The sequence below is a fragment of the Garra rufa genome, chromosome 4 (genome assembly GCF_049309525.1).
Source record: "Garra rufa chromosome 4, GarRuf1.0, whole genome shotgun sequence".
Taxonomy (NCBI): Eukaryota; Metazoa; Chordata; class Actinopteri; order Cypriniformes; family Cyprinidae; genus Garra; species Garra rufa.
This window is the reverse complement of record NC_133364.1, coordinates 6808113-6834800: the sequence shown is the minus strand read 5'-3', so window position 1 is coordinate 6834800 and position 26688 is coordinate 6808113. Positions and strand designations below refer to the sequence as shown.

Sequence of the window (26688 nt, the reverse complement as noted above, 5' to 3'; positions counted from 1 at the left end):
TTAATTGGTCAAATGTCAATTAAACAATTCAATACAAGTGCCTGTCTGATTGCCCAAGGGTTTCATGTGCAAGAGGAAAGCACAGTTGAATCCTGCTAGCAAATAGCAGGCCAAACAACAATAGAGATATGAAATGTTATTTTCACATATTGTGATTGAGTTTAACAACATGCATCTGCTGTTCTCATGATAATAAACGAAATGTCCTTTGACAGGACATCCTAGCACGACGCGTGTTATTATTTTCTGTTATTTAGGTGGGTGGGTGTTGATTTACACAACAAATGGGCTTTGCATTGTTCAGTATAACGCACACAAACAGACCATCTGATATGTCTCACCGCTCCATATGGTGGAGAAATACACGCAGGTTTGACTTAAAGCGCATATTTACCTGTACGAGATCTGCTTCCTGAACGCCAGACCTTTGAGTTTGTCCTCCAGCGAGTCTTCCATGTCGGCGAAGCTGCTCAGACTGTCGCTGCCGCCCATCGCCGCGTTTCTCCCGCAGCCGCGTGTCTGGTCGTCCGCTAATTCTCCACCGGCGGCTCCTCTGCTGCTGCGCTCCGCGTGAGACGCGCGAATGTCGGCCAGGGGGTCCATCATGCTCCGGTTGGCACTGAGTGGACCCCCTTCTCTCCTCCGGTGCTTAGAAGTCCTTCCAAATGTGTCCTTCGTTGTCCCTCATGGGATTAGTAATATCTATCTATCTATCTATCTATCTATCTATCTATTGATTCACGATTCACTCACGGTTACGCGGCTACGCGCACGCACTGTCCGCGGAACTACAACAACAGCTGCATCCATCCGCGAGGACATTCTGGGATTTGCCTCCTCATCCTCCAGCATCGGGCAATGAAAGTAGGACAGAGGGTCTCCGACTGGACACGCTTTCGCGCACACGCGCGTGTAAATGCGTGGTGATCTCTGACGTGTCCGCCGTGACCGTGATGGAAGAGTCTCCGGTGAGAGAAACGAACGCGACGCAGAAGAAGCAGCCGCCGTGTTTACGCGAGCGTTTAAACCGGACCTGATTGTGATTACAAACCCTTTGTTCGGCCAGGAACCGCCTGGGACACAGGGGGAAATAACTAAATATAAATAAACAAATAAAACACTTTTTGAATAATAAATCTAGATTGTTTAGATTTATGGCGTGCTTGTAGTTTTTAGTTTAAAAACTACAGTATTATAATTAGGCTATGCATGTTCATTAAATATTAACATATTGACCACGCCCCTGTCTTTTGTTACACAGAAAAAGCTATTATTATAATATTATCACATTCAATCGTATATTATTATCATGTGGCCACACCCCCAGTATTTGATTTGACAGAAAAGCTATGTTAATATTATTATAATATTATTATTACATTAAATCATTTATTAAAATTATCATACTGGCCACACCCCCAAACATTTCATAACGGCAGAGCCCAGGATGTGCTCTGTAAGTTTTTTTTCCTTTTTTTTTTGACCAAAAAATCAAGTATGTCCAAATTTGATGATTTTCTTCATGATTTTAATAATTTAATTAAAATATTAAGATAAAATAAGATTTATTTATTTATAAATTTTGGTTTATTTTTATGTGTATATATAAAATATAACGTCTATCACCCAAAAATATTAGGTAAAATATTATATATTTTTTTATTTTATATATTTGTTTTGAATCGATTTTGAATTGACTGATTGTTTTTTATTTTTTAGTAATATGTTTTTTTTTTTAGTAACTGATTCTGCACACAAAAAAATGTATCTGTTATTTTTTTCCCATTGCCATGAGCTTTCATCTGGGTTTTATAAAACAAAATTAAACACAATTAATGTGCATTTTAATTAATAAAAAATAAATCAATAAAATTCCCAGATACTAACATGTTAAAATAATTAAAACGGCACATCAAATGAATGCATTTATCAAAAATACCCTAGAAATATTGCCATAATAGAAGGATCACCTCCATATGTCCACAACAGCACATTTACGCAAGGGTTAACATGTCATTTTCCCAAGAAGTCATGACAGACATGCATTTTTCTTCTAACACAATTTGGCTAATGTGATTTAATGTATGAAGTGCATCATCCGAGCTCTCTGATGTGGAAAAAACACCTTTCTTTTGCAAAAAACCCCTGAGAGACAGGAAAATTATAATGCAGATCCTGTCGTAATGAAAATAATTAATAGCCAAACGACTAGAGCAGTCGTATGTTGCCATAAAAACATCACTCGGCATCCCAGTACGACAACAAATATAAATCAGGCTAATATAAAGATACCATGCATAAACAGGAAAATGACAACTCAGACGCAGGATTTACAATGCTTTTACTAAGGAAAATATTGATTTGCTTGCAAAAGAAAAACATAAACAAGGCAGAGTGATTTCAGGAAGATCATTTTGAGAGGCTGAAAGTGTGATGCGATTAAGACGCTATGCCAAACACATAAGAAATGTCTCAATGCATCGCATCAGGACAAAACCATCTCCATCAAAATGCTCTCGTTTCCAGGATAAAATGATGGCAGGCATGCTAAAAATAATAAATAACAGATCAATTCTACGGGGACGCAGTGCAAGCGAGTCCACAGCACGCCTGAATGCAGATCGCTCAGGACTCGGGTCGTCGCAACCGTTCATATCAGAGCAAGAGAACGGCAGACTTGTCAGCGAGCGCCTTTTACTCCCAGAAGAGCGCAGACGGGGGCTGGATGGTGGCCAGATGAGGACAAAAAGGGCCATCTGTCCTTAATAAAGAGGGCAACGTCAGGGATAGAGGAGAGCGTCCGTCCTTTTCATGTCAAGTCCATATTTTCCCTCTTTTATTGCCCTCCATGACAAACATCTCCATTGATATCACTCACATATCTCTCCCAGCACACTTACAATAGAATAGAGGATACCGCAAATATTTACATATTCAGACAAACGCTTTGGATATCTTGCAATACACTTTGATCAATCTTTGGAACTGACTTTATCACCGTCATGTGAATATGAAAACAGATTCAATATATTACTACACATACTCTCAGTAGCTCGGGGCAAATAGGCGAAAAAACAAGAAAAGAAAGATATTAAAACAAAAATTCAAAAGCATATAAAAAAGGAAATAGTGTACATGAGTATCAAAATCCGATATACTGCTGGAATGGAATAAAAATACATTTTTGAGTTTTTGTGTTTATTTTAAAAAAAGGACATCTACGTAAAACTATAAATATGAAGCCTATCGCCCCCGCCGCTGCAGGGGAGAGGAGGAAGAAGAGAAGAAGATCTCAGGATGTCTCGTTGACCGTCCTCTCCAGCTGTATGACTTTAGCCGTCTCGTTTGACCACTTTTCTGACCTGCCAAAAAACAAAAGCAATAAAAGTGTTAGCATCTGTGTTGTAATGCATTGAATGGAAAGCAGCTGCGGATGGGAGGGCATTACCTGTGTGAGTGCAGGTCTATGAGAATGGCGCTTTGCGCTCGTGTTTCATTGGTGTTTAGTATGAGTGGGCGGGGCTCTGCCTCATGTAGCTCCGCCTGTTCCTGTTTGTGCTGCTGTTCTGAACGCCAAGCTGCCATTACGTCGGCCTGACGGTCCCAATCAGGATATTCCCCGCCCAGCCCAACGTGATGATGAGGCTCGTCCAGACCCCCCTGCTCCGAAATGGACAGCAGGTTTCGGGACTTTACTGTAAATGTAAAAAAAGTTCATATTGACGCTTTTTTTACTGTCTTTTTTAATGATATGCAAATGGTGAAGTGTGTCCGATCATATTTATATCATATATACTGTATATAACTTATTTAAAATACAATAATTATTTTAAAATATAAATGCTTACTTATAAGTACTTAAAATATATATATGTGACCCTGGACCACAAAACCAGTCTTAAGTCGCTGGGGTATATTTGTAGCAATAGCCAAAAATACATAGTATGGGTCAAAATTATAGATTTTTCTTTTATGCCAAAAATCATTAGGAAATTAAGTAAAGATCATGTTCCATGAAGATTTTTTGTAAAATTCCTACTATAAATATATCAAAGTGTAAGTTTTGATTAGTAATATGCATTGTTAAGAACCTAATTTGGACAACTTTAAAAGTGTTTTTCTCAGTATTTTGATTTTTTTGCACCCTCAGATTCCAGATTTTCAAATAGATGTATCTCGGCCAAATATTGTCCTATCCTAACAAACCATACATCAGTAGAAAGCTTATTTATTGAGCTTTCATATGATGTATACATCTCAGTTTTTTCAAATTTAACCTTATGACTGGTTTTGTGGTCCATGGTCACATATATGCTTTTAATTTTTAATATATTATAATGTATATATTTTTTTTAAATGAAAAATATTTAGTAACATAAAATATTTTTCATTTAAAAAAAATATACATTATAATATATTATAATTATAAGTATGTGTGATATAATATAATGTGTTTACATTAGTTGTGCAAACACATTATATTATATCACACATACTTATAATTATTTGCATTTCTATATTCACCTATTCTAAAATTAAAAAAAAAAAAAAAAAAAAAAAAAAATATATATATATATATATATATATATATATATATATATAAAATTAAAATGCAATTTATTTTTTAATATATTTATAAAAAATAAATATTGTGTGCATATTTTAATAAATTAATTGAAATATATTTTAATTTTTGTTATATAATTTACTATTTGTTATACTAATTTACTATACTATAAATTTACTTTTTTCCCCCAGATATTTAAAATACATATTTTACTTGCAATATTTATAAGCAGTGCTGACAGTATCCGTTCCTTGTTTGTTGTGATTTATTTTTATGTTGATGTTTTAAAAATCTAAAAAGAAAATCATTAAAAAAAATTTTTTTTTAATTTAATTTTTGTAAATTTTATATTTATTTATTTATTTTTAAATAGTTTTTAATAAATGTAATAGTTTTCATAAATAGTTTTAATAATTTAATAATTTTTAATAATTTAATTATGAATCATATCCTAAAAGGCCTACAGATTCTGGAAATGAACAAACATCACACTGACGGCTTTTTTATTGCTGTTAATAGCAGATGTCTCGGCTGAGCTTGTGTGATTGTATCACCTGAGATGGATATTAATATCAGGTGTAAAGTGCTGAAATCCAAAGAGAGCAGCTCTTTTATTAGTACAGTAGTGTTTTGTTAAAGCGGTGCATTAAGTGAATGACGTGCGTGGGAGAAACGTGATTTGGGGAGATCAGAGATCAGAGATGATTAAGCGATCGCTCTGCTTTTAAAGGCATGATAATTACTGGCCCACTCCAGCCCTGATAATGACTCTCAGCGGCTCACACCACTAATATACATCCAAATCCAGCCATTCCTCCATTCATTAGTCAACAAGACACTGAGAATAATGAGCAAATTACAAGAGGGACCACAATAAACACAAGCGCTGTGTGTATTAGGGTCAGATCGATATGACAACGCTCAGTACCACAGCGGCTCCAGTAGCTCTGCATTAATACTCAATCCATACTGGAGTCAACAAATAAACAGCCTCAGATAACGGATGACGTCTTAATATAGTGCACTGAAGCAAACTCATATAATACATGTATATAAAAAAAAAAAAAAGTAAAAGTAATAAATAATTACTTTTTAGAATAATAATAATTGAATTAAAATATACGTATATTATATAAAGCGTAAATATTTCATTTAAAATAGATAATTAAATATTTAAAAAAATTTTGTATCTATTTTTGTTAACAAATATATGTTAATATATAATACATATAATGATTAATTAATTATATATATATGCATGTGTAATTACATATTATAAATTACATAATCTATTTTAATTTATAATAATTTATTATTTCTTATTTTTAATAATGTATTTAAAAATATATATATATTTATATATAAATATACATAAAAATGCATGTATAATTACATAGCGAATATCTATCACATCTTCTTTTATTAATAATTATATTATTTTATTTCTTATTTTTAAATAATTTACTTTATTTTATATATATATATATATATATATATATATATATATATAGAGAGAGAGAGAGAGAGAGAGAGATATACAGATATATAAATGCATGTATAATTACATATCGAATCTATATCATATATATATATTTTAAGAATTTATTATATTTTAAAATAAATATTTTTATATATAAATGCATGTGTAATTACATAGTGAATTTACATAATATCTATTTTAATTCATAATTTATTATATTATTTTCTTATTTTTTAATATTTATAAAAAAAATATATATATAAAGGCATGTATAATTACACAGCAAATATCTATAACATGTATTTTTTATAATTTATTATATTAGTTTAGAATGTGTATATATATATATATATATATATATATATATATATAAATATAAATGTAACTGTAATTACATAGCAAATATATGTCTATATGTATATCTATTTTAATTTATAATAATTATATTATTTTTTTTATTTCTTCTTATTTTTAAGAATTTATTTTAAAATTTATATATTTTTATATATATAAATGCATGTATAATTTCATAGCTAATATGTATCATGTCTATTTTAAGTTATAATAATTTATTATATTATATTATTTCTTATATATATATCTTATATATATTTTCAAAGAGACATTATTCTAACTTTATTGCTGGTGTGTAAAAGCTATGAACAAATGATGATGAAGTGGTATAGAGTAAAGTTGCGTGTCTCCGTATATTTTGGTACTGTTATCCCAGCATGCATACCTGTAGTGGTGTATGAGTCCTGTATGGACATCTCTCTGCTCAGGTCTGTTTTGGTGATGGAAGAACAGGGACTCAGACCTTGATAAAAACTCCCCAAGAACACCGAAAAACACAGAACCACCACCTGCACAGAACAAAACCAGTGCTTGTGTTAGTGTTTGCATTCGTCTTTCACTCATTCATACACACACACAAGCAGATGTGCTGAACGTTGACGCAGGAAGCTCTCACCATGAGGCACGTGGAGGTCTGGGTGCCCGTCACCCGGCAGGACCGCGGGACCTTTCCTGTCACCGCCGCCTGCAGCGAGTGCAGCTGCTGCAGCAGAGACCTGACGCACACACATTTACACAATCAATACACGGCCGTTTGCATAGCATGCATCATTAATGACCCCAAATTCAAGAGATCAAACTATGAGCTAATGATTTAGTGATCCTGGAAAGGTTTGAGGGTCTTACTTGTTGGTGCACTCCAGTGTTTCAACTTTCCTGCGTAACTCATTGTTCTCGTTGGAGCATGTCTCCACCCTGTGGATGGACAGGGTAAGGCAATGTCACATGATGTTTCATCTGGAGGGGTTTATGCAGGTACTGCAAATGTTTTTGCAGTATTTTAAGTATTTAAAAAACTTTATATATTTATATGTTAAATATCCATGAAAATATGTATAATTATATTGTACATTTTAGGTATATATCATAATTACAATGTCACATGCTATTTTAACCTTTTTTTAACGCAGCTACTGAAAATATTTCACTTTCACAATTTATTTATCAGTAAACTACAACACTTTTTTTTTTTAAATGTGATTAATATTTAATGAGAAAATATATATATAAACATATAATTGAGATTTTATATCTATATAATATAATATATATATACATACATACACACACACACACACATATACATAGATACTATTTTGAATATTCTATTTAGTATTTTTAAAATGTATTTTATTTTTTAATATAGAGCTATAGAAATTATAGTTTAATAGTTTAATCTTAAGGGTTTCATATAGGCACTGAAAATATTTAACTTATTAGTTAAAAATCATATGTAATGAGAGAAAAAAATCATATATTAAATATATATTATAATCAAATTATATGCAAAATATTTTACTTTTAAATTACTGTAACACGAAACATGAATTTGCAACCCATTTTATTGTAATAATGTGACTTATTTCTAAGTGGAAAAAAGTATAAAATAAAATATAACTAATATTTATATACACATACACACACATATACATAGATACTATTTTGAATATTCTATTTAGTATTTTTAAAATGTGTTTTATTTTTTAATATAGAGCTATAGAAATACATTGATAGATATCATCACATGAAGGGTTTCATATAGGCACTGAAAATATTTAACTGATTAATTAGTAAAAGATTCATATGTAATGAGAGAAAACAAATCACATTAAATATATTTTAAATATATATTTTAATCAAATTATATGCATCGACACGATTATGTATTTATTTTTAAGCACTTTATCATGTAATATTTAAAAAACGTTACATTTTTATATGTTAAATATCCATAAAAATATGTATAATTATAATATATTGTAAATTTTGGGTATATATTATAATTACAATGTCACATGCTATTTTAACTTTTTTTTAATGCAGCTACTGAAAATATTTTACTTGTAAATTTATTTATCAGTAAACTACAACTCTTTTTACTTTCTGAATGTGATTAATATTTAATGAGAAAAAACTCAAATTATTTTGCAAAATAATTAATAAATTAATTCATATGTATCTGATATATATATATATATATATATATATATATATATATATATATATACACACACATACACACACACACACACACACACACACACACGTATAAATGTATAATGTATTGTGATACACAGATACTGTCAACACTGCTTTTAAATATTGTGAAGTAAAATCATTTTTAAAAATGTAATAAAACATATACTAAAATAACTACTACTAAATTATTTACTAATATTTTAACTAATTACATACTATTTAATATGTATATAATATAGAAAATTGGAAAATAATTTGGAAATAATTATTCATTCAGTTCTTGAAATCAGAAAACAATAATCTGTACTTCATAAATGTTACATTAATATATATATATTAATTAAATCTGATAAATATTAAACAGACTTACTTCTTTTCTAAAGCATCCATGTACTCTTTCTTTTTCCTGCGGCTCTCTTGTGCTGAAATCTGAAAATCATGAGTGTGTTTGACATTCATTTTAGTAGATTTAGTAGATTACCAGATTTGAAGTCTGCATCTTTTTACGGTTTACGAGGCTGAACTCTGATACCAACCTTGTTCTTGATCTTCCTGCGAATCTTCTTCAGTGCTTTCTCCTCAGCTTTGGACAGGGGCAGTTTGGTGGGCACCGGATATCCTTCAGCGATGAGCGTGCGTTTCTCTTCCTCCGTCAGCAGGAGAGGACCAGAGCCCTGCAGTTTCTGTCAGGTCACACAAAACCAGAGGAGGTCACCTGACCAGCTTCTTTAATAAAATGCAACAGGTGTTGTTAATGAACAAGAAGTCTTTTTGCTCACGTGGGGTGCCGTCAGCAGAGGAGAGTTGGAGAGGGAAGACGGGGCTCTTGGCGCCACCTTGAGGACAGCAGGGCTCTGTGTGGGACTGGCGGGAGCACAGGGGTGAACGGGACTCTGACTGCCCTCCGAATCGCTGCCGTGAGAGCTGGGAGGAGTGGGGGGCATCTGCAGAGACTCCAGACCTGACGGAAAACATTAGAGATTGAGCAATCTGTGGCCAAACAATTGCAGCATATTTATTTTCTACATAGCTGTATCTCTTGTATTACTCTGAATGATTTATCTTCTCAAAATATAATAAAAGTAATAATTAAACTGTTTAATTAAATTACTGAAATGATTTAATTATTCAAATGACTTCAATTAAAATATTTAAATATTAAAAATGTAATTTTTTAAAAGTAAAATCAATATTTCATACCCTTTTTCTGCTCAAATAATCAAATAAATTCAAATGCAATTCAATACAATGATTTAATTATTACAACGTAATTATTTAAAATTTAATTCAATAATTATATCTATTCATTTATGTATTTCTGCTATGTACGTGAGCAATACGTGCTTTTCTTTTCAAATAACTAAAATAAAATATTCAAATTAAATTGTTTGATTAAATTAAAATACTCAAATAGACATGAAATACTGATTTTAGTTGAATATTTTAATAATTTAGTTTAATAATGTAATTTTAGTAGAAATATTTTAACTTAAATAATTTAAACAGTACAATATTATTTTAAATAATTAGCTTCAGTAATTTGAGATGAGAAAGACTTTACACATGAACTGAAAAAATCAATAAATTATACAAATTAAAATGAATTTATTTAACAGTATGATTTTAATTTTAAATATTTATTTGTTATTTGAGATGTAAAAAAATTGTACATGTGTACTTGAAAAAAGAAATCATTAAAAAGAAATTATTTAAAACTAAAATGAATATTCATTTATTATTGTACAAATTCTTCACAAATAAACAAATAAATGTTATTGAATAATTATTGTTTTAAATTGGTTTGAATTAAAATATGTAATTAAGATTTTAGTTTAAAATAATGACTTTTTAATAGAAATATTGTAATTTAAATGATAAAAGTTGTAGTTATTTGAAATGAAGACTTTACACATGCACTTAAAAAAAATAAACAATTAAAATTAAAAATAATAGTTTTTTGAGACGTAAAAGACTTAACACGTGCTTGAACAAATAAACAAATCATTAAAATTAAACGACTGAAAACTAAAATGGCATTGTTTAAATTCCAAATGTAATGTCTCTTTCCTCTTAAATAACAAAAATAAATTATTTAAATGATTAAGAACTGTTTAAAGTATTTAAATAAAAATATTTATATTATTAAAATGTAACTTTTAAAAACTAAAATCAATAATTAACTGTACAGCATTAAATTTAGCAAAATAAAAAAGTAATGCATTAAATAGTTTTCTAATAATTTAAAACATTTAAATTAAAATATTTAGATTATTACTTTTTTTTTTAAATTAAATTGTTTTTTATATATTTTTATTATATTATATTATATTATATTATATTATATATATATATATATATATATATATATATATATATATATATTTTTTTTTTTTTTTTTAAACCTATCATTTAAGCGTATTTATTTATTTTTTAGCAAGTACATATGCAGTAAGTGTAGTAACCTACAGTCAGCTGGTCATTATTAAAAAATAAACCTATTCAGGATGATTCAAGAGCATCATCTGTTTATGATAATGACCAGATGACTATGTTATTTTTTGCGCAATAACCCAAAAAATGTCAGAGAAAGTGTTTTACCTTTGGGTGAGAGGTTTAAGAACTGATCCACCTCGTGTGGCTCCAGTTTAATCTGAGGACTGAAACATTCACTGTCCTCCTTCACCTGCAAATATGAGCACAAATCAGCACTTTAATAAAATCCAACAGACTGTATGTGTGTGTGTTCACATGCTCACGGTGAACGGTCTAACCTGTGCGGTCTGAGGGAGGCTCAGTGAGGCGTCAGTCACAGGCTCAGCAGCGGGACCCTCGGGGGTCAGAGTGAGGGTCAGGGTGGGCAGCAGGACAGGCGACGGGTCACACAGCAGCGGCTCCATCTTCAGCCCTTTATCTTCCTGCTCCATGGGCCACTCGTCATTGTCCGAATCACCTGAAAATACACATCAAATTGCATTTCATTTAGAGTTTTATTTTGACCTCTATTATCAAATTGGAAGCAGATTTTGGCTGAGTCTCACCGGCGTCGCTGCCGGGCTCTCCGGGCAGATGGGAGAGGGGCGACTGTGGGCGAGAGTCTCCGCACAGAGAGTAACTGTGTTCGGCTTGAATGTGTGGCGGCACTGGAGACGCGGGGGTCAGGTCTTCCTCCGTGTCCATAGCATCTCCACGACCGGACAGGAACGGGTCGCTTAACAGCTGACCCAGCAAAGCCTCTTGGGACAGATCATCCAGCAGCTCGGTGAAGTGCTGCACAGGAAGAAAAGAAATTTGAAGGTTAGGATTAAGAAAAAGGTGACTTCAGAGCTCAAATTAAGTGTTTATTAAACCACAGCTAGTTAAAGAGACCTTAACTGCGGATCATAAAACATCAAGTCTAAACTATTACAATTAAATAATTGAAAATGTAAATTTAGTGTACAATATTTTTTTTCTTCTCAAATAAATAAAAAATCTTTAAATTAATAATTAATAATTAAAATAATTATATACTAGTTTAAATTAAATTAAATTTTGTATTTATTTATTTATTTTTATTTTTTATTTTTTTAGATACACATGCTATACGTATTTTATTTTCTCAAATAGCTAAAGCAAATTATTTAAATCAATTACTGATTTTTCAATGTAATTATTATTAAATTATACACAATTGAATTATGTATTATTAAATTTGATTATTACCGGTATTAATTTAAATTAATTAATAAATTAGAATTTGATTAGTATTGAATTACACATTATTGAATTAATTATTACCGCTATTAAATTATTTAAATTAATTATTGTATTATTGTTGAATTACATATTTTTTAATCAATTAATTACCAGTCTTAAGTTATTTAAACTATTGATTAAATTACATTAAAAATTTATTTTAAATATTTATTTATTATTGTAAATATTTACAACTAAAACCATTATTTTTTTTGGGTACACATCTAATAAGTATTTTACGTTCTCAAATAGCTAAAGGCAAATTATTGAAATCAATTACTGAATTTTAAATGTAATTATTATTAAATTAATTAATTATTACCAAAATTAAATGATTAAAATTAATTATTGAATTAAAATTGAATTATGCATTATTGAATTAATTATTATCAGGATCAAAATATTTAAATTATTTATTGAATTGTATATTATTAAATTAAATACCGGTAATAAATTATATAAATTAATTATTAAATTATAATTGAATTATTATTGCACTGAATTAATTTCAGTATTAAACTATTAAAATTAATTATAATTATATTACTGAATTAATACCAATATTAAATTATTACAATTAATTATTATTAAAACATATACATATTACTGATTTATTGCCAGTATTAAATTATTTAAATACATTTTTGAATGATATATTATTGAATTCATTATTAACAGTAATAATTTATTTGAAATAGCTATTAAATTATAAATGAATTATTATTGAATTATATATTGTTGAATTAATTATTGCTGGTATTTAATTATTTATTTAATTATGTATTATTGAATTAATTACCGGTCTGAAATTATTGAATTATTAAATAATGATTGAATTATTATTGAATTGAATTACAGTATTAAATTATTTCAATTAATAACTGAATTATATATTATTGAATTAATTATTAGCAGTAATTATAATTGAATTAGTATTGAATTATATATTATTAAATTAATTATTACTGGTATTCATTTATTTACAGTAATTATTAAATTACAATTGAATTAGTTCAATTAGTTTAAATTAATTATTAAATTAATTTATTTATTATTTAATTAATTATTACTGCTATTAAATGATTTAAATTAATTATTGAATTATATATTATTTAATTAATTATTTACTTACCAGTGTTAAGTTATATTAACTACTGACTAAATGACATTTAATATTTTTATTTCAACAATTCAAACTAAAATCAATATTTGACCATTTATTTATGGGTAAACACGTGTAATAATTCTCTTTTCGAATAAATACAAATAAGTGATTTCAATTAATACATGAAATAAAATAGTATAAGATCAATATTTCACGTCCATGTTATTTTTTAGGGTAAGCATACGTGTAATAAATGTGATAATGCATGGTCAGCTCATTATTGAAAACTAAACCCAATCCTGATGATTCAAGAGCTGTTTCTGAGAATGATAAGGAGACTGTATGTAATTTACTGCACTCTATAAAGCACTCCAATATATTAATCATACGCTTTACTTTAAGTGCAATAACACAAATGTCTGAAACCCTGTTTTGCCTTTGGCTGCGAGGTTTAACATCTAAGATCAGGCTGCGACTGTAAAGCTAAAATGAACGCTCATTAAACCACAGCTTGTTAAACAGTCCTTAATTGCAGACCGTAAAACATCAGCACAATTCTTTGAAGATCAGATCTCATAGCCTGAGGAGCAGACTAAACACAATAGCAAGTGCCCAAAGGCTACCCCTCTCCACCAATCAGAGCGCATCAGGCTCTCTCACGTCCAATCAGACGGCTCGTTACAATCCCACTGAGGAGGTCTGATTCCAGGCCAAACCCATCAGACGGCCTCCTCCTCTCTCCTTGGCATTCCTATGGGTGTGTTCCAGCCCCCCAGCCCATCTTAAGAAGGTCTCCTGCTCCTCAAAACAGGTTTGGACAAGCTGAGACGCTTCCAGACATTTATTTCATCACTTCAAGACTGAACGCAGCACTTGTGCTAACTCAGGTCATCAGGTTTCCACAGCTTTTCTCCTCAGGTGGTGTTTAGAGGAATGTTCTGAATTTAACATGTTAAGCTCAATCTACAGCATTTTTGACATGTTCTCATAAACAAGGACACTTAAATCATCCTGAAAAGGTTTTTTTTTTAATAATGGCTAGTAGACTGTGCATGACACTTATTGCATGTATACTTGCCCAGAACATAAAGAAATTTAAATAAATTATTTATTTGAGTTACTTAAATATAACATAAAAACATACATTAAAAAATATGTATAAATATAAAAAAAATATTTAAATTAATAAAATGAAATGTACTTATTTTAAACAATAATTTAATTTATTTTAATAAATAATAATAATAAATATTTCATATTTAATAATAATGAATTTATTAGCACTTTTTGACGCTCGAATCATCCTGAAGAGTTGTTATTTTTAAATAATGACTAGGTGACTGTACATTTTTCTTCTTAAATAAAAAAAATATTTAAATAAATTAAAAGTTAACTAAATTGTTGTTTATTTTTTGTTTAAATTAAATTAAATTTTATTTTATTTTAATTATTTTTTTATTATTATTTACTTTTTTATTTTTCAAGTAAGTACACATTTAGTAAGTATTTTCTTTGTTCAAATAGCTAAAAGAAATAATGTAAATTATAATTGAATTATATATTATTGAATTAATTATTACTGGTATTAAATTATTTAAATAAATTATTGAACTATAATTAAATTATTATTAAATTAATTAATACTGGTATTTAAATTATTTAAATCACTTATTGAATTATAGTTGAATTTATTTTTTTAATTTAAATTAATTATTGAATTATAATTACATTATTATTGAATTAGATATTATTTAATTAATTATTACCAAATTTAAATTATTTAAATTGAATTTAAAGTGCACACTTATTACACGTATACTTGCCCAAAACATAAAGAAATGTAAATAAATTATTGATTTTAGTTTTAAACAGTTAAATATAAAATATATAAATATTAAATAAATAAATATTTAAACATATATACACACAATATAAAAAAATATTTAAAATAATAAAATGTTAAATGTTTTAAACAATTTAATAATTTAATTTAATTTAATTTAATAATGTAAGGAATTTATTTTTTGTTATTTAAGAAAATTTTATAAAATTAAAATCTATGTAAATAATTTGCAATTATACCAATTCATATGACACTGAAGACTGGCGTAACAGTGCTAAAAATTCATCACTGCATTACAGGAATAAAATACATTTTTAAAATATATTCAAATAGAAAACAGTTCATTTAATTTAATATAATCATTTAAATAATAACATTTCAAAATATTTAGATTTTTACTGTATTTTTCATCATATAAATGCAGCCTTGGTAAGCAATTCATTAAAAATAAAAAATAAAACATCCCAAACTTTTAAACCATACTTTCACGATTAAAAATATCATTTACGAATATAAAAACCGCTCTATCGCAACAGACTTGTCTCCATCTGCACAGATGAGTCAGAGTCCAGACGGCTCATCCACAGAAAGACAGTCAGTGCATTGCAGACATTCAAACAACTGCCATCTCCTGTGTGTGCATTTGTTCATCAGCACAGCCAGCAGGGTACAATCACGCATAGCGCGATACGCAGGTCTTTGGGTTCAGCCAACAAAGACAGATTACAAGATCAAACAATGCTGCTTTGACTAGCACAACCTGACAGGACCTGATACTCAGTGCTGCTGACTGACAGTAATATGACGAGCAACAAACCAAGACTCAGAAAAATATACATTTTGTCACTGTTTAGTTCAATTTACTGCCTAAATGATGAGTTTCTGGCAGTATTTATCAGTAACTGAAATGCTTACATGTTAAAGTTCAAGGCCACTTAGCAGATCAGCTTGGCTCACACTAAATATAAACAGAACGGCCTGTCAACATTATGCCATTGAGAACTCGTGTTCATAGTAGGAGAAAACAAGACTGCTTTGCAAAACCTAGTATGCATATCTTCCTTCTAAAGTGAAAGGGAAGGTCATTAGTGATGATTTGGAACGATCTTCATAGTAATTTACACAAAAAGTGACTTTACTAAGCATAGAAATCGAAATATTGGGTGTTTTACACATAAATATTAGATTTTAGTAAGATATACACTACCAGTCAAAACTTTTTGAATAGCAAGATTTTTAATATTTTTTTTTAAATAAGCCTCTTCTGCTCACCAAACCTGCATTTATTTAATCCATAGTACAGCAATAGCAGTAATATTGTGAAATATTTTTACCATTTAAAATAACTGCTTTCTATTTGAATATATTTTAAAATGTATTTTTTTCCTGTGATCAAAACTGAATTTTAATCATCATTACTCCAGTCTTCACATGATGCTTCGGAAATCATTCTAATATGCTGATTTGCAGCTCAAAAAGCATTATTATTATTATTATTATCAATATTTAAAAGCTTTTTCAGGATTTAGATCAGCATTTATCTTAAATATAAAATCATTTGTAACTTTATACACTATACCATTCAAGTTTTTGTTTTTTGGGAGAGAAATGATAGAAATTAATACTTTTATTTAGCAAGAATTGATCAAAAGTGAAGATAAAGACATTTATAATGTTACGAAAGATTTCTATTTCAGATAAATGCTGTTCTTATGAACTTATATTCAGCAAAGAAACCTGACAAAATTCTACTCAACCGTTTTCATTTACTATAATAATAATAATAAATGTTTTTAACAGCAAATCAGAATATTAGAATGATTTCTAAAGGATCATGTGACTGGAGTAATGATACTAAAAATTTAGCTTTAAAATCACAGGAATAAATTACATCTTAAAATTTATTCAAATAGAAATCAGTTATTTTAAATAGTAAAAATATTTTACTGTTTTTGCTGTACTTTGGATCAAATAAATGCAGGCTTGGTGAGCGGAAGAGACTTCTTTAAAAAAAAAAAAAAAAACACACACATTACAAATCTTACTGTTCAAATACTTTTGACTGGTAGTGTAATTATTTTTAGCAATTCCTAAAATATAAAAATACTTAAAATCAACATTTACCTCCAAAGTTTCAGCAGGTTTAATGAGAGCCAATGTAAGATGTTTTAAGACCAATTAAATAATTTTAAGTAATACTTCAAAGCTCCCTAAATCAAAATCCACTTATAACATGATAAGTCTTTTTTTGTGAAAACTGATTTAAATGCTGAGTTTATGCATAAAAGCAAGAACAAATATCTGACATCTGGTTAAAAATAAATAAATAAATAAATAAATAATTAAAAGTGAAACTTTTCATCCACTACTGATAGATGTCTGTTCTTGTTTTAAGCATAAACTCACTTCATTTTGTTCAATTTCTCAAAAAACAAGACTTATGCTATCTTAATTTTGCGTCTCAAGTAAATTTACCTTGAATTAAGGATGTTTAAACAGGAAAAAGATGATGTTTATTCTTCACAGTGCATGCACTATTTAACGCCACTACTTTTAAGGCCTTAATTTGTAGAAGGGCAATAATTTAAGACCTTTTAAGACCTACTTTTTCAATGTTATCTGAGACTGCCTTCTCCACAAAATACACAAAGCTCCCTCAAGATAAAGTCACATTTACTGTAAGCTGCCTACGGATGCCATCTAGAGCCATCTCAGAGTTTTGGAAAAGAGCCGCCAGCAAAGATGTCAGAAAAAAAGTTAAACAAGGGCAAACTGAGCAAGCCAGGAAGAAAAGAGGTGGAGTCTGGGCTGAAAATGGAGAGAAGCCAGCGTATGGGATCAATTACAGACTGACTCAGAGGTTAACCAAGTCAAAAAAACAGAGAGGAAAAGACAAGAAAACAGTTAAGCGAACACATAAGGCAACAAAGAGAGAGAAGCCATTTGCGAATGCAAGTGACAAAGTCGTTCTGGAATGCCTTGCCCTACATTTTCCACTTTTGTTACTCAACAGCAGCTCTGTCTGCGCCCACCGTGGTGAGAAAACGTCTGGAGAGAGAAATGCACGCAGGTCGCAGATGTTCCTCCAGAGCCTGCCGTCCACCAAAAACACGTTAAGCGTGTTCGCATAAACAGTTCTCTTCTGAACTCGTTTGAACTTCGGATTTGGCAAACAAAGTGATTTCTGGAATGTCTTCTTCGGACCAAAACCATAGCGTGAAAATGGCAAGCGTTTTCGAGGCCACTTAAGGTGAACGCTTCATGTAGCGTGAAGAAATTCGCAGCCGTTTAAATCAGATCAGGAATGAGGGTGAAGCCCTCAAGTTGTGTGTGACATATTATGTCATAGTTGTCGTCTTCTGGATGCATTCGCACCATTCATTTCTGTATGAATTCACAGACGGTTCTGGTTGTACAAAGTCACCGTATTATTATGTCGTTTCGGCATCAGTCGCGGCTGATATGCAATTACAGCTGACACTCTTGAGTGTGTGACGAGATGATTATGATGATTGCTGGAAATTGCTGGGTGTCAACTGCTCTCTCTGAGAGGAATAGAAGAGAGCGTTTACTCCGAGGAGGACAGAAGTGAGGTTTCCTATGGCTCGAGGATAGAAATAATCACTTTTAAGTGCCTGGTCTGGGAACAGTTCCTACTGCAATGGACTGCATACTGCAGTCTGTACTTCTCTTAAATATAATTCTCTTAAATTTTTATTCTGATTTAGAGCAAAGGAAAAATAAAAAATAAAGTAAATCTAAACGAAATGATGGGAAATATGGATGCTGGCACACTTATGCCTTAATAACCCACCATAACAACACCATATCAGCATTAATTTCATTTTCAAAATCAAAATAATATTTTAAAAATGTAAAAAAATAAAATACACATGTATAAATAATACAGTTATTCTTGGCAAATATTTTATATTATTTTAAAAATGTGTTTTATTAATAAAAGGCAATACATATACATGTACACACACACACACACACACACACATATATATACATATACACACAATTCTAAAATAAAAATATATTTAGTTATTTTTAAATATATACATAAATATGTAAAAATGCATTTCAAAAAATACATATAAATAAAAAAAATTGTTCAGATAACATAGAAATATATTCAGGGTATTTAAGTATTGCATGGCAAATATGTGTGTGTATATATATATATATATACACACATACACACACACACACACACACACACACACACACAATTCTTAAATAATTTATTTTGTTATTTTTAAATATGTGCATAAATATTTAAAAATGCATTTCAATATTTAAACGTTTCTTTTATATATTACTTGAAATTTTTTAAATATATAAATTAATTAAAAATAAATTAGTTCAAATAATATAGAAAAATAAAGTGCATATGTAATAAGCAGGTAATAGTAATATTGTATATAATATGTAAGTAATACAAAAATTATAAATAATATTTATATTATAAAAAAGTGCACAAAATGCAACAAAATTATCACTACATAAAAAAGTCCATATTCCAAATTCGATAATTTTGTGCACTACACACATTACTAATGAAGTAGACTAATGAAGTGGTATGTGTTGTATGGTAGTATGCTGATTAAAAAAGACGCTCTTTATTCCATGCTTGAAAAATGCTTTCAAAAAAAATTCTGCTTAATATTTGATAAAAATTCCAAATTCTTTTACACGATACTCAAAGTGCAAACTACTGTAGTAGTATGAGTAGTATGGTAGTATGCTGATTAATTAAGACGCTCTCTATTTCATCAATACAAATGCCTGCATCCAGCTGGGTGGATTTTGAGAGTGAAGGCTTCTTTGTCCGTAGTTTGGATGGGTGTATAGTACATGTGGTTTTAATGGGGGCAGGGTACTGCAATTTGACTCTGAGTTTTTGCCCAGCTGGAGAATCCCAAAAGTTGCTGGTGCCGCGGAGGCTCAGAAAGCTGTGATGACAGAGACCCTGGGAGTGGCGTTGGCAGATTCAGACAGTGGCCTGTAATTTTTTAGCCTCTCAAGGGGGCCGTGAGTGAATGTGTGTGCAGGAAGAGGAAGTTTATGAGCCAAAAGTGGACGCAGATCTCGCAACCCTTTAAACAGCAAAACAGATGTGAGGAAAGACGAACCCCGCAGGAGACAAAGATCACCGCTGGGGAGGCTGGACCTCGTCCTTTATGATTCACTGATATTTGCCACTAGAAATCAATTTATTTTTAACTGGAGCATTGGAGAACTAAGGAAAGCCAGAATGTTTGTCCTCAAAAACACTCAGATCTCTTCTAACGTTGTTGTACAAGAAATGCCTCATTATTAAGTAGTGGTATTCCAGGACAGGAGCCAAAGCCGAGTGACATTAAGCGGTTTGCATGGATTACAAGGGTCTCTTTGACCCAAATACAGAGTTAACCTGCCCTACAGGACGTTTGTTTAGAGTTTAATGAGTGCCTGGACTGCTGTTGTGAATCACAACCACTCAAATTCCAGGAACTGTCACTACACAGGCTAAAGTATAAATCAAACGGTCATAAATAATCAAGAACCTAGAGTGAAATTCTCTGAATTGTTTAGAGACGCTTCAGATTTGGGGAAAAAGCAAAGAGCTTGTGGACACTAATCTAAATGGTCAAGTGGACAATCTGGAAGGAGAACAAGGGACAAAAGCGGTCTGAGAAATGTTGTGTATCAGTCCTAAAGTTCACTTTGCAAATCTTATTTGTGCCAACACAAATCCCACCACAAGTCCTTCACTTTTTCCATGAGTCACTTTCCAAGTGCATCGAATTGGCCTGGTTCTTGCGCAAGCTGCTTGTGCATGACTGTTGAGCATGAAATGTGTGTCATCTTCAGATTAATTCAGTAGGAAAGGCCTAGAAGAGCAATCGTTCACTCCAAAATGAACATTTGTCGTTCATTTACTCACCCTCGGGACATTCTGTTTCAGAACAGTAAAGAAGATTTTTAGCTAAAACCATGGTCCGGTGATTCATAAAATGATCAGTTTGTGCAAGAAACTAAACATTGTTTGCAATATTATTATTACTTGCAATCCAGAGCCTCAATATGATTCTTTTCCGCAAACTGGTTCATTCAGACTCCAATTCAATGAACTGGCAATGGACTTCGATTCAATGAACTGGTTCAAATAACCGATTCACACAATGATGTTGTGTATACACTATTATATTATTAAAACAGCAGATTAACTCAGAGGAAGAGGCTTTATTCTGTTTTAGTAGAACATTAAAGAAGATTTTTACAAAATATAAAAATATATTTCTTAATTACGGTCGATACGATATAATTCCGATATCGATATGGACAATATTAAAAAGCCTCAGGAAAAAACTGCAGAGGACACACACAATGGATGTCTGTACCTACAAATGGCTCCTGATGATTTATTAAAGTCTTATGAAGTGAAACAATCAGTTTGTGCAAGAAACCCCAGGCAAACAAAATCTGATTCTTTTCTGTGAACTGGTTTATTCAGATAGTTTGATTCAATGAATTGGTTCAAATAACGATTCACCAGTTCATTGACATAGTCAAGCAATGACATTGTATTTGCAATTGTATTATTAAATCACACAAGAACGATGCAAAATGCTTTATTTAGTTCTTTGAGTTGAACTTTTTTCTCAGTTCAGCAACTAGTAGAATAACTGAAGTGCCAAATGATTCGACAAAACTGGCATCATAGAATCATATACACCAGTTTTGTCAAGAGTCCAAAAGTGAGTTTTCATGCACAGATTGATCGTTTCATTTCATAAGACCTCAATATATCATCAGGAGCCACAAGTATTAATTTTGTGTTGCCTGTATTTGCTCAAGGTGACAATAGCCATTGACTTGCATTTTATAAATCACCAATAAGCACGATTCCAGCTAAAATCTTTCTGTTCCACTGAAGAAGAAAAAATTATTTTGGATGGCCTGAGGGTGAGTAAATTAACAGCAAATCTTACTTTTTAGGTGAACTATCCCTTTAGTAGTGACTGTGCTGCTAATTCACAACATGACCGAACACATCCCGCATATTCGGGGCCGTCCCATCAGCCCTTCCCCCTGCGGACGGTGATGTGCTGAAACTGCAGCGATTCTGGAGCTCCAGGGGTCCAGGAAACGGCTCCACTGTAATCAACATCTGGCCAATAGTGACCTTAAAGGGCACTGAATGTAAACAGTGACGGCGGATAACAAATAAATCAAATCTGGATTGATTGGAAACAGCTGATCACCGATCTGTTTGCTCTTTTAGGGGAGGAACAGGAAAAGTCTGACTGAATGGAGTGAAAGACACCCTACATATCCAATACACAAGTAGCAATGGTGTAAATTGGCGATGTATACTTCCATGCTATTCTGTGCATATCTATCTGCACAGTAATGAATGTGCAAAAACATTTGATTATAGTTAATTACTTGGATCTAATTGAGGATAGAGAGCAAAATGTGTCCCAAATGGAAACATTTGTTTTATACTATTAGTCGTACCGGTCCAAGTCTTTGCTTTTAAATCAATTGTGCAGTGGTTTTTATGCATACGTCAGAATTATTTATTTAAATATCTGATAATTTGTTTTTGTTTTTTAAATCAAATTAAAAATAATAAAAGAAAAAAAATTATTTAATTTACTGTATTTTCCAAAACAGACTTTACACCTACGTTTTTTTTAATTAAAATAAATTACATGTATTAAATTGTATTAAATAATGTGGCAAAAAAAACAAACAAACTATTTTTATTAAATATTTTAATTAATTCATATTTACTTTGAAAAAATATATATTTTATAATGAATATAATATAACATATAATATAATATAATATAATATTATATAATAATACAAAATCTAAACAGACAAGAACTTGAAGTCTCTGGATCTGAAAAAATTCTTTAAAATTATATTAAAAAATTGTTTAAATAACAATGTGGCAAATAAAAATAAATATTTACTTAAAAAAAAAAATATATATATATATATTAGATTTTTTTTGGAAATAATATAATATAATATAATATTATAATATTAATATAATATAATATATAAATGTATATGTAAATATGTAAATATACAAAATAAAATAAGTGAATAAATTACATAAAATATAAATATATAATTGCAGGGTTTACTTTATTTTATTAAAATTTACTTAAAAATATATCTATTTTTTTTACATAATATAATATAACATAATATAATAATATAAAATTTAAACAATGAAGAACTACGTTCTTCTATAAAAAAAAAAAAAACATATGTATGTATATATATATAAAAATAAATAATTTGAGATTAAAATACATTGCTTATAACGCCAAACTCGCAGCTGACTAACAAAATTAGTGGCTTAGCACCTCCATTACAACTTCAAACAACGCCAAAAATACATTCTTTGCCTCAAAGATCAGCCTCCAAGGGGCACTTAGAACGACTGGCCAGATAAGACCGAGAGAAACCACAAGATCGCAATGAGGAAAATGAGACGTGGTAATGAATGCATGTGTGCTCAGCGAAGGTTCAGGCTCGAGTTGCAGCTCATACAAACCATCCATTCAGAGCCAAAGAGCAAGAATGTGTGTCGCAGAATGATGCAGCCTGCAAGAGCGACGGGCGAAAACCCTGCCCTCTCTGAGAACAGGCCGAGTCTGTGTCCACCCGTCCCACAGAGAGCTGAGAAGACGGGCCGCTCATGGAGAACACACTGAGCACAGAGGGTTTCTCACTACAGACCGCCGGCCAACAGACTCGCCTCCTCCCGTCCCGTAAGAGAGCGATCCGCTAAAGCTCGAGTCATCAGAATATCACGTGATCCATAAGTGACAAATGTTATCCAAATGTCAGAGAGCTCAAAGGATCAGGCTGTCCTGATATGCAATGCACTGACCACACTTTTCAAACAGGATGCTATTGATAAACTGACCTGATCTGAATCATCACATGTCTATTTTTATATGTATAAGATTGATTGATTTGCTGTTTTAGTACGGTTAGCACTGCTATACGGTTTTCTATATTTTTGCTGGGTTTCTTGTTTGCCGCATTTTAAATAATAACTTAGAATAATTTATTCTTGTAATTTCTATCATAATTAAATGTTTATGATAGAAATTAAATATTTTAGTATTATTTTTATTGCCATTTTGAAGATTTTACATTTTCATTTTATTTCTAGTAAGTTTTAGTAATTCTGGTGTTGTTGTTTTTTAGTTCAGTTAAGTTTTTTTCTATTTACAAGTCAAACTTAAAATGAAAAATGTGGCTGAAATAAAGATTTTTATATTTTTAGATTTATAGTTCAGTTAACATTTATTTTATTTTAAGTAACAGAAATTATTTTTCTGCTTTATTTTTACTTTTAGTTTTAGATAACCCTGTTTAAAAACTATTGGTTTATAATTTTTTATAATTATTATAATTTATTATATGTGTCTGTGTATGTAAAATATAGAATTTTTATTTAATTTAATTTTTTTAGTTATGAAATAAAAGTTTTTATATTTTATTTTGGTTCATTTTTATTTTATTTTAAGTAACAGAAATTGTTTTTTATGCTTTTATTTTTACTTTTAGATAACTATACTAACCCTGTTTAAAAACTATTGGGTTTTATAATTTATAAAAAAAAAATATAATTATTTCTATAGAACTTCCTATATGTGTATGTGTGTGTGTGTGTGTGTGTGTGTGTTAAATTTTTATTTAATTTTAAGGTATGAAATAAAAGTTTTTAGATTTTATTTTATTTCAGTTAACATTAACTTTTAGTAATAAAAACTTTTTTATGCTTTTATTTTTACATTTAGTTTTAGATAACTATACTTACCCTGTTTAAAAACTATTAATTTTATAATTTATAATTTTTTTTTATCATTTTTATACAATTTCTTATGTGTGTGTGTGTGTGTGTGTGTGTGTGTGTGTGTGTGTGTGTGTGTATAAAATATAGAATTATTGCATTTCAATTTTAAGTTAAGAATTATTTTTTTTAAATATTTTATGTCAGTTAACATTCATTTTAAGTAAAATTATTTTTATTCTTTTATTTTTATTTTAGTTTTAGATAACTATACTAACCCTGTTTAAAAACTACTGATCATATAATTTATACATTTATAAATATTTGTATAATTTTTTAAATTTGTATACAATTTATTATTATATAATAATATGTGCGTGTCCATAAAAAATATAATTTTTATTAAATTAAACATTTTTAAGTTATGAAAAAAGGTTTTTTATATTTTAAGTTAAAAAAATAAATACATATAGACACACACACACACACACACACACACACACACACACACACACACACACACACACACACACACACACATTATACATCCTAAAAAAAATGTAAAAGCAGTATGCAAATTTGACCACCAAAGCCTTTCAGACTGTTCCAGTCTCATAAGACCTTAAAAATACAAAGTACAAAGTTAAAAAAAGCACAAATGTGAGGCCAGACTCCTGCACTGTGTTTACAGTCACAGACGGCCTTCACGATCAAGACATATGACTTATTTTCTTAAGATATCCTCGTCAGTCCAGTGTTTAACATCACTGATTGAGTGTGACCACAATGAGGGAACACAGACCTATATATGAGTCAGAGTATGAGTCATTTTATATCTTATCATTTTATGATGTCATTCATGAGAGCAATTCAACGAAAAACTGGTTAAATATTCATTGAAATACTTGTATGTCATTTTAACACATAACAAAACAAAGGTAAGTCTGGCATAAATGCAAAAACACTAAGACAAGCAAGAATGTCTAAAATGGATGATTGATGAGTTACATTTGAACCTGTCAACACACGTAACTTCTATATTAATGCAGCAAATTTGCCATTACAATAAACAACTAAGCTGTGCTTCGTGTTACACCCCTTAATAACAAGCACTTAGTAACTAACCTTTATGTTTTGACTTGTTTAGGACACATCCCACTCTGTATTCTCACATGAATCTGTGTTTCTCTGTTGCTGTCATGTGTAAATAATATAAAGATGTTCTGCAGTGCAACCGGTAAAACAATCTGTCTAACAGTTGAAATATTTCAAGCGTAGCAAAATATAAACTGACATATTACCCAACCCTAGTTAACTGGAAAAACACTGTTTAGATTTAAACCATCTTGCTTTAGTGCATGCAATGGTAATTAAAAAAAGACAGCATTTTTATAAAAACTTGAAATTAAATAAAAATAAAATAAAAAATTATTTTGATAATTTATATTATAATTTAAACAGTTATTTTAGTATAATTTTAGTGCTATTTTGAAACAGTTTTTATTTTATATTTTCCATTTTCGGTTTAATTCTAGTAAGTTTTAGTTCTTTAATTGTCTTCGTTGTAATTTTTCTCTCTTTTTTC

The 26688-nt window shown here is 30.0% G+C and overlaps 2 protein-coding genes across 2 annotated transcripts in view; both read right to left on the bottom strand.

Moving 5' to 3' along the window:
* Nucleotides 1-982, bottom strand: part of dgki (diacylglycerol kinase, iota) — a 51061-nt gene extending 50079 nt beyond the window's left edge. Inside the window, 1 exon segment of the mRNA XM_073838480.1 lies at nt 395-982. Coding sequence (XP_073694581.1) covers nt 395-606 — 212 coding nt within the window. The 5' untranslated portion in view covers nt 607-982.
* A 1342-nt stretch (nt 983-2324) lies between these two features.
* Nucleotides 2325-26688, bottom strand: part of creb3l2 (cAMP responsive element binding protein 3-like 2) — a 28652-nt gene continuing 4288 nt past the window's right edge. The window contains exons 2-12 of the mRNA XM_073838213.1: nt 11639-11867; nt 11372-11550; nt 11199-11283; nt 9380-9561; nt 9137-9283; nt 8971-9029; nt 7248-7316; nt 7018-7117; nt 6787-6910; nt 3449-3695; nt 2325-3362 (exon numbers count right to left, since the gene is read on the bottom strand). Coding sequence (XP_073694314.1) covers nt 3293-3362; nt 3449-3695; nt 6787-6910; nt 7018-7117; nt 7248-7316; nt 8971-9029; nt 9137-9283; nt 9380-9561; nt 11199-11283; nt 11372-11550; nt 11639-11867 — 1491 coding nt within the window. The 3' untranslated portion in view covers nt 2325-3292. The remainder of the gene's footprint in view (nt 3363-3448; nt 3696-6786; nt 6911-7017; nt 7118-7247; nt 7317-8970; nt 9030-9136; nt 9284-9379; nt 9562-11198; nt 11284-11371; nt 11551-11638; nt 11868-26688) is intronic.